This window comes from Etheostoma spectabile, chromosome 2, assembly GCF_008692095.1.
Source record: "Etheostoma spectabile isolate EspeVRDwgs_2016 chromosome 2, UIUC_Espe_1.0, whole genome shotgun sequence".
NCBI lineage: Eukaryota > Metazoa > Chordata > Actinopteri > Perciformes > Percidae > Etheostoma > Etheostoma spectabile.
In genome coordinates, this window is record NC_045734.1 from 24856250 (window position 1) to 24871410 (window position 15161).

General features: G+C 39.2%; 1 protein-coding gene across 3 annotated transcripts in view; it reads left to right on the forward strand.

Annotated features, from left to right (window-relative positions):
• The window catches only part of mad1l1 (mitotic arrest deficient 1 like 1), a 61710-nt gene that overhangs the window by 11375 nt on the left and 35174 nt on the right, over positions 1-15161 (forward strand). For all 3 annotated transcript variants that reach the window (XM_032528643.1, XM_032528649.1, XM_032528645.1), the window contains exons 12-15: positions 3140-3280; positions 3783-3839; positions 4954-5045; positions 5250-5340. In XM_032528643.1, coding sequence (XP_032384534.1) covers positions 3140-3280; positions 3783-3839; positions 4954-5045; positions 5250-5340 — 381 coding nt within the window. The remainder of the gene's footprint in view (positions 1-3139; positions 3281-3782; positions 3840-4953; positions 5046-5249; positions 5341-15161) is intronic.

Here is a 15161-nt window from a genome sequence, read left to right on the forward strand (position 1 = left end):
TATTCATACATTTCCTCAAAATAATTTAGTATAATTACAAAAACAATCTACAACATACTGATGTGAAAGATATTGTACAGCCGCAACCAATCAATGTTCTTATTATTATAAAAAAGGGGCATCTAGTAATAGTCAACTACTGTTATTGTTACCTTTTGACTAAGAGTAACCTCTTAGATGTTGTAAAAATAATAATGGTGTAATTTTCAAAGATGTAGACATTTTATATTTCATGCAATAACCAAAAAATTGATTAATTGACTTAAACTACGAAACATTAGTAAAACTGTTGTCAATTCATTTTTTAATTATATAAATTTAATGAATCAAGTAACCGTTTGAGCTCTATTTATTTATCTTATTTATTTGATTAGGACAATGCACATTAATGAACATTTCTGTAAATGCGCCAGTGTTAGCCAATTGGCTATTTTTCAACTGTAGTCCTACCTAGGATGCATGTCTTTTATGGTGGGAAGAAACCAGAGCACCCGGAGGAAACCCACGCAAAAACGGGGTGAACATACAAACTCCACACAGAAAGGCCCGGAACGACCTGGATTCAAACCAAGAACCTTCTTGCTGTGAGGTAGAAGTGCTAACCACTTAGCCACCGTGCTATATACAGATCCATTCTGCCTCACAAATCAATAATGATTAATTGCCTTGCTCAGCTGCTCCTTGACAACAAGTTGTTAAGGAAGAGGCAGAGGAGAACACATTTCATCCTTCAGTCTCTTCTACAAGGCTAGGCCTCCTTCATTCTACTGTTGCCCTGCTCAGCTGTTTTGTTTCTTATTTTGTTTTGTGAGACAGAGTCGCTGACCCATTAGAGGCACAGCCACATCTTCCCACACTATAAAACAGTTGACATAAAAGCAATTTAAAAAAAATAGATGATGAAAACAGTAGTTTTATCACACTGTCCTCTCGCTCCCTGTTTGTTTTGTGTGTTTTTTAAAATTAGAGTTTTTATCAGAGAAGAGCCGTCAGATTTTTGATTTAGATTGAGTGAATTTCATTGCACATTAATAGACAGTAAATAGCCAAAGGGCCTGCTGGTTAGGATTGGCAACACACACAAACACACACACACACACACACACACACACACCTCTGAATGTGGTTGTACCTTTTTTGTTATTGCTTCTGTTCAGTCTGTCCTTTGGTTTGTCTTCTTTTCTCGTTTCCAAGCTTATCACAGAATGTATAAGGCAATTGTGTAATGTTGCATGACAAATGATGCCCCCAAAACAAAAAGTTGAATCAAGGAAGATGTCACATAAGTGTTTTTAAATGAACCAGACTCAGTAATCTTTAAATGGATTATGTTGGTTTTGATCTGCCTAATCACAGTCTGAATCTGATTGGATACTAGCCTATGAGCAAATCTGACAGAGCAAATGCAGCCTATTATTCATAGACTGTTACATCCAGGAATTACAAGGTGCTGTTAAGCCATTTTAAAAGAAGACACTCCTTGGCAATCAGCATATATTACATGCAGTTATCTGAAATGTTATTTACTGCCAGTATTTATTACTTGACTTCAACCTGAATCTTACATGCCTTTCCTAATTAGCCCCGTTAATAACAGCCTATTGAGCTTTCAATGACCCTCAAAATGCAAGGATGGTTCTCAGCAGCCTGGCTGTTTGTGAGATGTTTATTAAAAGCTTGATTGCTCCAGAATACAGCCTGCTTTGCTTTATAATGCCGAGTGGACCAGCGCAGTGAAGGGAGGAGAGGAGATGCATAATTTTAAAACTCTTGACTGACATGGCATTTGCATTAAGAAACAGGCTGTTTGCCAGTTTGTAAACCGATTTGATTGTTCTCACTCATCATGTTGCCTGGCAACAGTACATATTTACTATGTAACATATTAATTAATCATTCATTAATTTACAAACTAAAATGTTGTGTCAGACATGTAATGGATTGTGCAGTTTTTAAAATTTTTAAAATGGTGTTTTCTAGTGCCACAGATAACTATACCAGGGGCTGACATTGTTGCTTCATGTGATATTAAGCATTGACTACGGTAGTTGACAGCATTGATAAACAAAAAATAATATTCTATTTTTTGTCCACTTTTAGCGGTTTAGCTGAACACAGTATTTACTTCTATCTCTTCAAACATCCCAGTCAATTGAACATATGTTGAAAGTAAAGCATAACTTCTGTTCTGACATGAAATTGTCAGTTTATCTTTTCAATCATGGACTTGAAAGCAGACTAGGGCCGTTGTTGTTTGTTCGTCTTCCATGTCTGTCAACGTCCATTTACTTTCCTCTTGACCCATCACCCACACTCTTGCTCCTTTTCCGTTAGTCTTTCTTTTCTAATACTTGCTGTAGAGGGCTGACTTCTCTTTTTTTACATTTTAGATTGTGTTTTTTGGAAACCATACCAAGACATGCATGATTTTGTGTGTGAAAATGAACTTCCACACTCAAGCGTCAAGCCTACACACTGACAGAAACTCGTGAGCTATTTGTAGATGGCGTGTCAGCCTGAGTGACACTTGTAAAGACGTTGACTTGAGCATGTTTTTATCCTATCTCTTCTATGAGAAGCAACTGCTTGGCGGGTTGATTTACTGGACAGAGTACGATGTTGAGAACACGTCTTTTATACCACTACATTTTTAAACTATGACAAGGGAGATAAGGCAGAATACTATTATATGCTTCATTTACAAAGACATTTCTCTGTCATGACTCTTATTATGTTTTTTTTTGTTTTTTTTAATACGTTATTTATCTACAGAGACATTTTTCTTTGATTTGATTATTACATGAGAAGAATGACTGAGTATGACCATAACCCTAAGCTTCTCTTGTCACAGCTTGGATGAGAAAGGAGCAGCTGCCTCATACTTTGTTCCTCATTCACAAAAGCATTTGCCTGTCATAATAAAACACCAGTCATGCAAAAGTAACACAGACAAATCCTAAAAACATCAAAGAGCTTTGATATTCTCAGTTTATTCACTCCGATGCACACAAACATCACATATCTGACAACGTAGCGCTGTAATGTCATGACTTTCTTCTTCCTCGGCTACATGGAAAGGTGCTAAGTCTACAGCAGGATTTCCATTTTGGAGTGCTATGTTAATGTTTGTGTGTTACAGGAGCGTGACGGAATGCGTGCCATACTAGAGTCCTATGACAGCGAGCTGGCACCTTCTGAATACACTCCTCAACTCAGCAAACGGCTCAAAGAGGCAGAGGACATTTTGCAGAAGACACAGAACCACAATGCAGAGATGGAGGTGGGTGTGCAGGCTTGTGCACACACACACAAATACAACACTTGAATTTATAGTTAGCTTTCATAGTCTGTTTTCAAAACAAATTTGGATATGAAGCACTAAATTATGCTCTAAGCTGCCGGCCGATTTAGTATGCATGTCGTTCTGTGACACTTTGCTCACAGCTAAAGGCACTGCAAATGTGTGATGCTCGGCTGCTCCTTGTCTACAGGCTCAGTACTTTTGCTTTGTTGAAACATTGACAGAAATCTGCACTGAAAACTGATAAAACTGCTGTTGTCGTACACAGGGGCATTGTGAGCATCACTGGAACAAAATATGAGAAGCCTAGAGAGTGTGTTGAGTGTTTCAAAATGGAATTAAATGCACACTTTGGATAATATATGGTTGCCCCCGCCTCTGCTCAGCTCACATCCTCTGTTTCTGTCAATTCTGTATATATCAGTAGGATAAGGACAGGCAACTGGCAACTTTTTTCTATTTGTTCTGTCCTTTGTTTCAGGGACAGTTGACCAAAGCACAGGAAGAGACAGGGACTCTGAAACTGCAGCTGCAAAAAGTAAGTGCACACACATATTTTCTTAAATTATTATATATTAGCTATTATAAATCTTAATTAGTACTTCATGATTGGTAATTTTAACCTCAACCACTAGCAGTCAAACTGTCTCAGGTATCTTTTTAGTCATGGCTGTAATCCTGGCAGGTGTACTTGGCCTTTCTGTGAGTCAAAGATGCTCTAATGCCTCTATGACTAACATGCTGACTACTAACATGCATTTTTCCAGTGTGCTGAATAATGAAGTTGTTCCTGCAAACCTATTCGAAGAGACAATCCTATTTACCATTTAAAATTTCTATTCATCATGGTACAAGTACATTGGTTTTCTTGCGATGAGGACCGTCAACTTTCTCTTCCATCCTGGCACAAAGCATACTACTAATATTGGAACATCAATCTTTTTTAAATTGTAACTTGAAATAAGTAGGTACAAGGTTGCGCTCAATAACTAATTTCTCGATCTCACATTCGGATTAAAAGGGACACTCCATCTATTAAGTTTTCTACTGTATATGTAATTTTCTTTATTGAGGGATGTGGAAATAACAGAACAGTAAAAAATGTATACTGCTTAAAAATATGAAATAAAACTGAGATAAAGCAGATAGTTGGCAGGTGTGACCTAAACTCTCTTACACACTCTGTGACACTGTCTTTGTGTCTTCTTATCCCTTTTCATGGGTCCTTGTTGCCAAGGAGACATCAACATAGCCATGGCAATGAGTATTGGCGCGTGAAATCCACCTGTCTGGTATAGCAGTAATTACTTCTCCATCTTGGGAAGACTGGGAGTGAGGATGAGCTGAGAGACAGACAGATGCTCAGAAAAGGAGGAAAATAGGTGTTTAAATGGACATGAGGGATATTTGCAGAGTGGAGAGCAAGATCGAAGAGAAACTAAGACACATACTGAGTAAAGTAGTAGGGGGGGGGAAAGTTTGATAAATTGTGAAATGGAAATCAATTTAGTCAGTGGACTAATGGTGTATAAAGATAACAGCACACTATAATAGAGTCCTCAGGATCCATGCAAAAGGTTTCTGCCAGGCACACGGCCAAAGGTGGTCTGATGTTAGTGCACCAGGCCCATTTTCTTCTCTGTCTGTCCCAGGTGGAGCTGGAGCTGGATTCTCTAAAGAAGCACCAGGCCTCTGCTGCTGACAGCAACTCTTCAGTGAACAAAGAAGAGGTCAGCATACTCAGGTAGTTCACACACGCACACACACACAACCAAAAACCAATAACCAATTCAAAACCTGAGACATTAAGAGTCCTGCATATAACAAGGCTGGATTAAAATGTCTGTGAGCAGAGCTATACCTCCAGGATTATCCTATTGAGTCAACAGTGTGCACATTTGTCATATTAATAAACAAGTCAGTGAATGTGTGTGCATGCATTTTTCAGACAGAAAATTGAAGATTTAGAGGCGGAGCGGCAGCGTCTGGAGGAGCAGAACAATATTCTGGAGATGAGACTGGAGAGACACAAACTACAGGTAGGCACCAAGACTTCCCTGCAACAGTTTTCTGTGATGGATTTACTCGTCTGGCACAAAGGAACCAATTTAATAACCCCAAAGGCAGCAGCCTAACCCATATGACATTGCAGATTGAGTCACACAAACGCTCCCCATTTCTGACAGTTTTTTAAGTACATTGGTGGGATTCCACCAGCGTCCAGTGGAAAAGTTGTCGAACCTGCGGTTGATTACAAAACCTCCTTTATTGGGAAAAGGGTTTAGAAGAGACACACATATACAGTATATATGCATGACTGTGTGCATCTAATCCATCTACTTTCGTCTTGCAAAGTTACTTAACTATCTCCCTCAGTTATACCCAATCCCTGCTCCTTTTAAATTGGCTCTGTGTGTGTGTTTCATCTCAGTCAGGTCCTCTAACCCCCCTGACTCATACTGTGCCAAACTAAGCCTACCAGGGCAATTTAATGAAATGTGTGTAGGCAAGCGTATTGGTTCCATTTAGCCGTTGGGTGAATAAAATCCACGTGTTCTCAAGCATGACCACTTGTGTGTGTGTGTGTGTGTGTGTGTGTGTGTGTGTGTGTGTGTGTGTGTTGTGTGTGTGTGGTGGTGTGCTGTGGTGTGTGTGCGTGTGCGTGTGCGTGTGCGTGTGCGTGTGCGTGTGCGTGTGCGTGGGTGTGTGTGTGGTGTGTGTAGACGGCGGCGACAAATTGTCATTGATTACATCTGTTTGCAACCCAGTAATACAACAGATCACTTATTTGTTGATATTGATTGATTTCAATGTTGATAAATCCAACACCAAAGATTTTATTGTACCTTAAAATAATGTTTCCAAAATCATTTCAGTGGTTCATTAACTCGTTGGAATGAGACATAAGAATAATGGTAACAATTCCGCTCCCAAGCTGTAGGGGGAACGCAACTTGCAATTTGTCCAAGGATGATTTGTTTAAACAAGTGTACAGTAAATTGCGATATTCCAAACATGAAGAAATTAAAACATGAACAAGCATCTCCATCACTTTTTTAGAGACCACAGATCTGATCTTAGCAATGTTCCTGAGATGGAACGAACCACAGATTTCAAATGACTGTTAAAACACATAGATTTGTCAAAAATGACACCCAGATTTTCACATTACAATCAGAGAGTGATAAAGCCCCAATGGCCTGCCTAATCTTAGATGTAATGCTGTTTGGGGCAAAAATCATCACCTCAGTTTGATCTGAATTTAATTGCAAAAAATTGTCAGCCATCCCTTTGTTAATGGAGACTAAACAAGTGTACAGCAGGGATGGTTTGTCTAGCCTATCAGGGCTAAAAGATAAATATGGACACAGCAAAACTCCTGTCTGAAAGATAGGAAGAAAACTAATCCAGAGCTGATCCGGTAATGCCTACAGTTGTTTTCAGTCTATCAATCAGAGTGCAGTGATCAACAGTATCAAATGCTGCACTGAGATCTAGTAGGACCAGCACAGAACATTTACCCCCATCAGCAGCCATCAAAATATCATTAGAGACCTTACGGAGAGTAGTCTCAGTTGAATGTTTTTTTATGAAAGCCGGACTGAAACTTATCAAAGATATTATGAGAATCCAAAACATTATTTAGCTGGTTCGCAATAATCTAAAAAAAAAAAAGAAAAGTTCGAAATAAAAGCAATTTAGAAATAGGCCTGTAGTTTAAAAAAAAGCTGTATCTAGATTGTTGTTTTTCAAGATAGGCTGAACAAGAGTATGCTTAAAATAGCCACAGACCTGGCCCAGCTGAAGAGATAAATTAAAAATTGAAACCAAACATGGGCCAAGTAGATGTATGGTTTTTAAAAGCAAAGATGTGGGTACAATATCTACAGGGCTTTGGGAGGGTTTCATCGAGCCCACAAGCTTAATGATGTTGTTCAGGGAAATGGGGCAGAAGGAGTCCAGTACTGAAGGTCTCTGATGAATAGTTATATGTGAGTTTGCTGATGGTACAATGCTCGCCCGGACAGCTCTAACCTTGTCCACAAAATGAGACAGAAAGTGTTTGCAGTCAACATTTGAATACACAGAGACAATACATTCAGCAGGGTAAACAATGTTATTAATAGTCTCAAACAGAGCTTTAGGATGGTTTTTACAGTATGTTTAGCTGTATAGATAGACGACTAATCTAATGGTAATTTATCTAGTTAGCACAACCCCGTCTTCTGCCTCAGTCTCCCGGTGCTGCAAGGCTTCAGTCGGAATGAGAGCTGACAACAGCCCCGGTCCGCGGACACATCTATTCCACAGTCAGCCCTCAGCCAGCTAGCAACCATCCTGGTCAGCACTTAACTCCGGTGCTAGGGACGCTAACCGCAGTTTACTGAACCGTCGGGAAACAGACCTAGGCACCTGATTCAGAACAGCAGCCACTCGTAACGTTAGCTACACCTCCGTTAGCGTTACCGGAGCCCCCATCTTTCGCTTTTAGCCGTCTGTACAGTTAGCTAAATTTACCAGACAAAACAGGAATGAGGCACCAAAAGGACTACTAGTAAGTTAAAGATGTGGTAGCTTTGGATCTGGACGATGAGGATAACTCTGGAGTTGGAAGGGGTGTGTTGCGATTCTGCCTTCTCCCACCACGACACAGGTTCGGAGTGGAGTGTCGCGATTTTGGTTTTATTTTCCATATCGTTACAGCCCTACTACTCGGTATCACTATTGTTCTGTGATCACAAAATAGGCTTCCTATTGAAATACATTACTTCAAAACTCGTAAACAACACACGGAAATGGTGACATTAACGTGACCTGTACACGAATCAATAGATTAAATAACCTGACCATTTCACGAACTGCCATGAGACTGGGCTGCAACTTCCACATCAGATTCTTGTAGCCCAATCCATCATTTCCTTTATATTGAGATCACACGGAGTAGTGTGACTGTCAACCACTAAGATTACCGGTGCTATGAGAGTGCTTTTCATGGACATGTGCTCACTCATCCCCACCAGTAATCTGTCAAGAGGCACTCCTGAGATACTCAGATTTTCATACATTTCTATTTTAAGTATATATGTATTGTACATTGGACAATACATATAGTTGTAGAGCTCTACACTTTTTATTGTACATATGTTTGATTTAATCTGCATCATGCAATTAAAAAGTACTCATTAGGGATATGGTGGTATAAAACTTTAATTCTACAATTATTGTGGCAAAAAACATCATGGAAAATGATATCACAATATTGCAATAAAACATTGCTAAAATACTGGTAGTGTGAGTCATGTGTAATGAAGCTGAAATGAAACCTTCATCATAGGCAGAGCTAATTTAATTTTAAGGCAATAAGTTTTGTCTTTGCCAGTTGGGTGAAATGCATGCTCTTTCTCTTTCTTGATTATCAGCACCACAAACGGTTTTCCCTTCAGTAGGTTGACTCGCTGATGTTGGCAGGGTCATGGTAGCTAAAGCCAGACATGAGCTTTGGGCCAGACTTGCAAGCTGGGACTTACAACATGAGATAATTTCATATCCTGTTCATTTTGACATGTTTTTAAAAAATCAAAACAAATACTCAATGGGATTATTCTCTTCTTTATATGTACTGGTTAGGAGACGCCTGTCATCATAGAAGCTTAAAACAATTTTTAGAGTGGTCTCTCTCCTTAACAGGTTTAAAAAGAGAGCATGTTGGGCATATGCATGTAGTTGCTGGTGAAGGACAAAAAAGTAGGCCTCCTTGCTGTGCAAAACTGCTGCTAATTCATCTCTAATACTCTACTTGTCTTATTAAGCATACTATACTTTGGAAACACTAACCCATCTGGATGAATACATTGGAAATTTGAATGTGTTTTTATAAACTTAATTTCTAAAGTGGCACAATAAAACCTGTGTATTTTGGGTACTTCTTTGTCATTAGCCTGTTTTCCTCTCCGGTTCAATGCAAAATCAAAGTCGTCAGGTTTTTGACTATTTTTTTTTTTAATTCTATGTTTCTTTGATCAGATGTTTTCTTTGTCTTCTAATGCATGGTTGCTGCTATTGGTCATGCCAACTAATGCATTATCTCCTTTTTTAGAAGGGAGGGAAATGTCAGCTTTAAGCATATGGTATGAATATACTGTATGGGAAGGCGCGAAACTGCAAAGCTTTCATCTTTTTATTTTCAGAACTACTGGATTCTCTATTTATTCCAAACATTCATTATTGATGATGACAGAAACGTAAACACACAACGTCCTGCTCTCCAGATATTTTTTCCACCACCTACGCGGTTGTCCAGAATAGCAAATGTAGAAGCTATATGAATCTGTTATAGGTGCTACCAGTTTGGCGACAGAGAGGAGCAACATATAAACTTGACATTCTTTGCTTTGTAGGCTAAAAGAGTAGATCTGAAGAAAATGTGCTGATGATTGTTGTATTGAATTTTGAAGGGCGGGTTTAAGAATATTTGCTCCAAATTTGTCATGTCAGAGAACCTGCAGTCAACATTTAGTCTTATTATGAAGAACAATTATTTACAGCCTGTTCTGCTCTCCTCCAGGTGTGTTGCGTCTTAACTTACGAAGCACCTCTTTGGTTTAGACCCTGTTTTCTTTCTGGTGAGAAATAATGGTTATAGTGAGCACATGGGATGTGAATGACATCAACATCCTCATGGCTACAACAAGTACAGCAGAATTCCAACTTTTTTTAATTTAGCTCATAAAAGAAATGGTATTGAACTGCAGAATGTGGATGCAATAATAGTAATAATATACTTAAAACTGCTCTACTAAGTTTTTTTGCTCTTGCTGTCATGCCAGTGTCTAGACAGAGATAATTGTGGCATTGCAAGAGGTTGCATCAACGCAGTCTCTCTGTTGTACATGTGCTTACATGGGCATGCCAAATTGTATAATACTTAGCCACAGCAACATTATGTTTTGACATTACTTGGCAGATTGAAAGAGACATAGTACTAGGTGAAAAAAACTATTGCTATTTTGTTTTGACTATGGCATGTTTGTAGTCTAGGTAAGGTTTTTTTTTAGTAGGTATTAAGCCGTGCCCCTGCTGCTATTTAAAGGTTAAATCAAAGTTGAAATCAAGCATAAATATGACTAAATGTTTAGGACCTGCAAGCAATCCCTTGAGCCTGTGCTGTTTTTGCTTTTTCCTCCCTACTTGTGGGGCTACAAATATATCCTGAACATGGGGTTTTATAGCACTGGGCAAGTAGTAGTCAAGATATTTTGTTTTGTTGTTAGATATTTTATTCTTCTTAATGTTTAACAGATGGACACACCAGGCAATTGCAGATGACACTACTGCTAGCAGGGAAAATAAAATCAGAGCCTCCTCAAACAGCCTTTGGGACATGAACAATTACCACTTTTATAAACCAAATTTCCTTTGGGCAACCTTGTCCCTTCCAACTACACACAAGACAATTAAGTACAGTAGTGTTAAAGACACAGACATTTTAATGACAATATCAAATACAGTGCTATTAACCAATGTCCTTTAAGACAGCCAAATCCTGAAACTAATGAGGCTGTTGCATACTGTCAACAGTTAAGCTCAGATTGATGATAAGGATGACAGCAACAATTGGCGGGCCAGAGGGAGCTGTCTCTTTAATCAGGTTTTAGTTTTGAACTTGTATAAATCTTTGAGAACCTTCTTTTTATGGCCAAGAAGCTTGTGTTCCAGTGTCATAAATGTACGCTGCTTACTGAGATTCTTTCCCACCAGATATTGTATCTTCCCATCACCATCACAGGTCCGGCATGTAGGGAGTTGTGTGCATTGGTGCAGAGTGAAGAAAGAAATAATTTCTCTATACAATTGATAACCGCCTTCTGACTTTTGAGCCAAAGAGTTGATGGCGGCACAGTTCTGTTCGTATCCAATAAATCAGTGAAGTGATTTGAGACGTCTGAAAGGAGTATCTATTCCCCCTTTAGTGTAGGATGCAATTTGAGAGGGAAATGTCAGTGACGGCACATTTGATTTAACACAAAAGTATTTATTTTTTGCTTCTATTTCAAGACTTCCAAAAGAAAGTCAAATAGGAAATGTTTCTCAATACAACCTGTGAATTGCAGCTAGATCTGATTATATACAGATAAATATTTCACTGATAAAACAGAGAATACCCATCTGTCCAGTGCTGCCACAGCAGCTGGGAATCCAATTACCAGCAAAAAGACACAAGAAAGGTCACTCACACTTAGTTCATACAGGTGAGATGGTTCAACGTGACTAACCTGTCAATGAGGAAGAGGATTTTATATTGCACATTGTAGTTATTCCAGAGGGCAGTTTTGTATTTAAAATTTAAGACAAAAAAAGTGTGTGCGCGTGTGCGTGTGCACAACACCCGTACGTGCGCCAGTCGCGGGGGGAACTGAGCAGCCCCGTCCCCGCTGCAGAGAGCCAACAGGATTGAAACAAAGTGGAAGATTGTTACAGCGTACATTGATGTTAAAATATGTACAGGTTGGCAGGACGGTCTGAAATGTTTTGCACGGTCTTTCACTGTACATTTTGTTGAGAAATGTGAGATACTTGGGTGACACACGTCTCGTCTTCATATCAGAAACAAGGAAATTAATTTGCTGACTTATGTGTGACGTCAACCCATTCTCACTCCCGCTTGGTCATTGGGTCTGAGTCACATACTGATACAAAGTTTGTCATGTGCGAATGCTGGTTGAACTCGTGGGAAACTCTGGTTATTGGTCAAATTTTTGGAAAGGTTGCTGTGATTGGTCACAATTGCGGGGCGCACCAAAGTTGAGGTGATTGGTTGAATTTGCGTGAATTGGCACGATCGCAACATCACGAGATCCTGGAGGGAATGATAAACTACCAAAGGCTCAGGTTGCAGAGTCTGCCACAGATTCTGATGCTAAAACTTCATGGTCTAAAAAGCTCTTCAGCTTCACCTTTTATCAAGATCTTTTAGCTGGTATTATACCCCAGTTGGCCTGCAAGGAGGCTTTCATTACTTCTTGCCTTCATCATTTTGTCTTGAATAACAGCAGTCCAGCATCAACTTGTTTTCTTTTGTAAAATACAAAGAGGCTTAATCTGTCTCAGAACTTTTTCTGCTTCTTGTGATTTAGCGATCACTCTATGGACCCTTACAAAACAAACGGAAGTCATAGACATGAGGGCGCTGCCTTTGAAGATATATTTGTTGCGGTTAGCTCCAACCATAGAGAAACAATTTAGGCCAATGATGTGTATACCCTGCCAGTGCAACATGCCAGCATGCAGTTTACCCCAGGGAATCTGAAGGTGTCCTTGCAGTCTTATTCTGCTTTTATCCCAAAGATGACACACTCATGCTGACCTGTGGATCTTGGAGCTCTTTACCTGCAGTCCTGCTACTCTTCAGAAAAGAAGAATCCTTATAGAGTTTAGACGTAATTGTGCTATTGAGCTGTTTATTCTCGTTTAGTTTATCTTGTGTATGTGGGCACACGGGTGATGTTGTTACGCTATTCCACTAATTCCCACCAACTTGTGGCGTTAAGACATGCCGCAATACACCAACAAAGACTGCTGCAAGCTAGTAAACGGGTATGGAAGCAAATAAAAAATACTAAATCTGCTTTGCAAATGTTTTATAAAGAAACAAATGAACTAATGAACACAAATGTGTTTGGGTGAGTGTCGCTGAATGTAAATATAACTTGTAACTGTTTATTTACAAGAAAACTCTGCTGGGCTCTTTAACTAATGATTTGAAGGATACCTGATATTTGTGTCCAGGACATAGCCTTACAGGGATAAGCCAAACAAATCTTTCTCAATGCATAGTGGATGCATCTACCCCTTCTCTTAACTCCAATTTGAGCTTTCAAGCAATAAATTGACTTATGTCTACCTTCTATCAGGGACTTGTTTAAGAGACTCTATTCCGACATTGGTGCTCCAGCTAGCCGGCCATCCGCAAATGTTACCCATGAAGGAAAACACAGTGGAGTGTAACCTCTATGTATATTCATTAGGCCTGCACAATAATGGAAAAACTAACATTGCGATATTTTTTACCATGCGATATATATTGCTATAAGAAAAGAAAAAGTAATTTTTAAAAGACTACATAAATATCTCTATTTGTTAATAATAAATCATTCTCAACTACTGCGGTGATTTTGTAGGGGAGTGCATCTACACAGAATATAAAAAATGTGAACCATTCTTTGTTGAACTTTAATGCTTTACAAACACCAAAGCAAGTAAGTGCTGTGATTTTGGAGAGGGAAATTAAGTAGCCATACGCTGGTTAACTAGCATGACACCACTGTGTTCATATAATACTATCAATCCAGGCAAAAGTGTATGACAATGACGGCATGTTGCTTCCTCTCAGTTTCAGGTTGTGGTCAACTAGCGGGGCCAGCTTGTTTGTTTGATAAATTGATCAGACATGCATGTCACATTCACTAGCAACAAACTCCGTGTATCCAAGAACAATTAAATTAGTGTAAATTACGTTAGCTCAGACACAGACTTCTGTAGTAGATTAGTGTTACGTTTCCAGCATTACGGCTCCAAACCGTAACGTTTGTTGGGACGGACGGACCCCTTGTTTCTTTAGGCTAACTATATTAGCTTTAGCCTGGCGGGTAGTGGCTTTCTGCGGGGGAAAATGGCCGGTAGACATTTTGATCATGTTGCATTAATCAGGTGACTTAGTTAGTATTTGCAGCAAACATAAAACACTGACTATTGTAGCTTCACTGACTATCCATCGAAAACTATGCGCATCACTGTGTCAGCCTTGTTTACCTCAGGCTAATTAATTGAAGAAAGCAAAGAAAGCGCAATTAAATTAAATAACTGATCATTAACCGTTGCCTGACGGAGTCTCAGCTCACCATCCGGGAGCCTCTGAAACACTGTCCACACTCCGTGTCTGTGGGCTGTAGGCTTTTTCTGGTTAATTGCCCACAAGTCCACAGCCGGCACAGCGGCGTTTAGGCCTATGTTGGTTTGTCTAATGTGGTTTCAACTTTGTGAAATGTTGATGTAATATATTAGTATACAATGTATTTGCTGCATGACTGTGTAACTCACACTATGTAGTTCTTTAAAAAATTATATTTGGATAATTTTTTTTGTAGAAAGGCCTGACCAGGGACTGTGGTTGCAAATTAGCCTATTGGCTGGTGAAAACTACACATTGTTATGGCTTTGACTGTAAAAATTATGTATGTAATAATGTGCGCTGCATTGTCCCTGATAGATAAATAAATTGATAATAATAAAAATAAATGTCCGAGCCCTTCCCCACCGCCTCCACCTGCAGGTTGTCAACAGGGCGGCGAGTAGCTCTGTGGATGTTGCTCTTTTTTTATTTTTTATTTTTCTGACGCCGCCTTAATTGCAAAGTGTTATTCAAAACCCTGTTCCAACTCTTAACTAGCGTTTTCTCTTCGCCAGGAGTCCCGCCTCCCCACACAAAGAACATGCAGAGAGAGAGAGAGAGAGCGAGAGACAATAAACATGCATGCAAATGGAAATTATCGCGGCCTGAAAAATTATCGAGCTCATTTTTTTTATCCTGCGTTTAATTGATTTGACTATTGCGACAGGCCTTATAACAGCTGCTCTGCTTGATGCACATTTGCCATAGGTAAGCCCAAATATGAGGATGAAGTATTAGTAACATCAACTTGTATTTAGTACATATTTTATAAAGTTTTTAGTCAAAGGATGGTTATATCCCAGATTTCTGTCACCACCTCAATGCAAATGATGTACACTTGCAACATTACATTTTTTTTATATTTATGTTAATGTAATCCCTAAATACAACCATATATTGCATCTGGGTTTG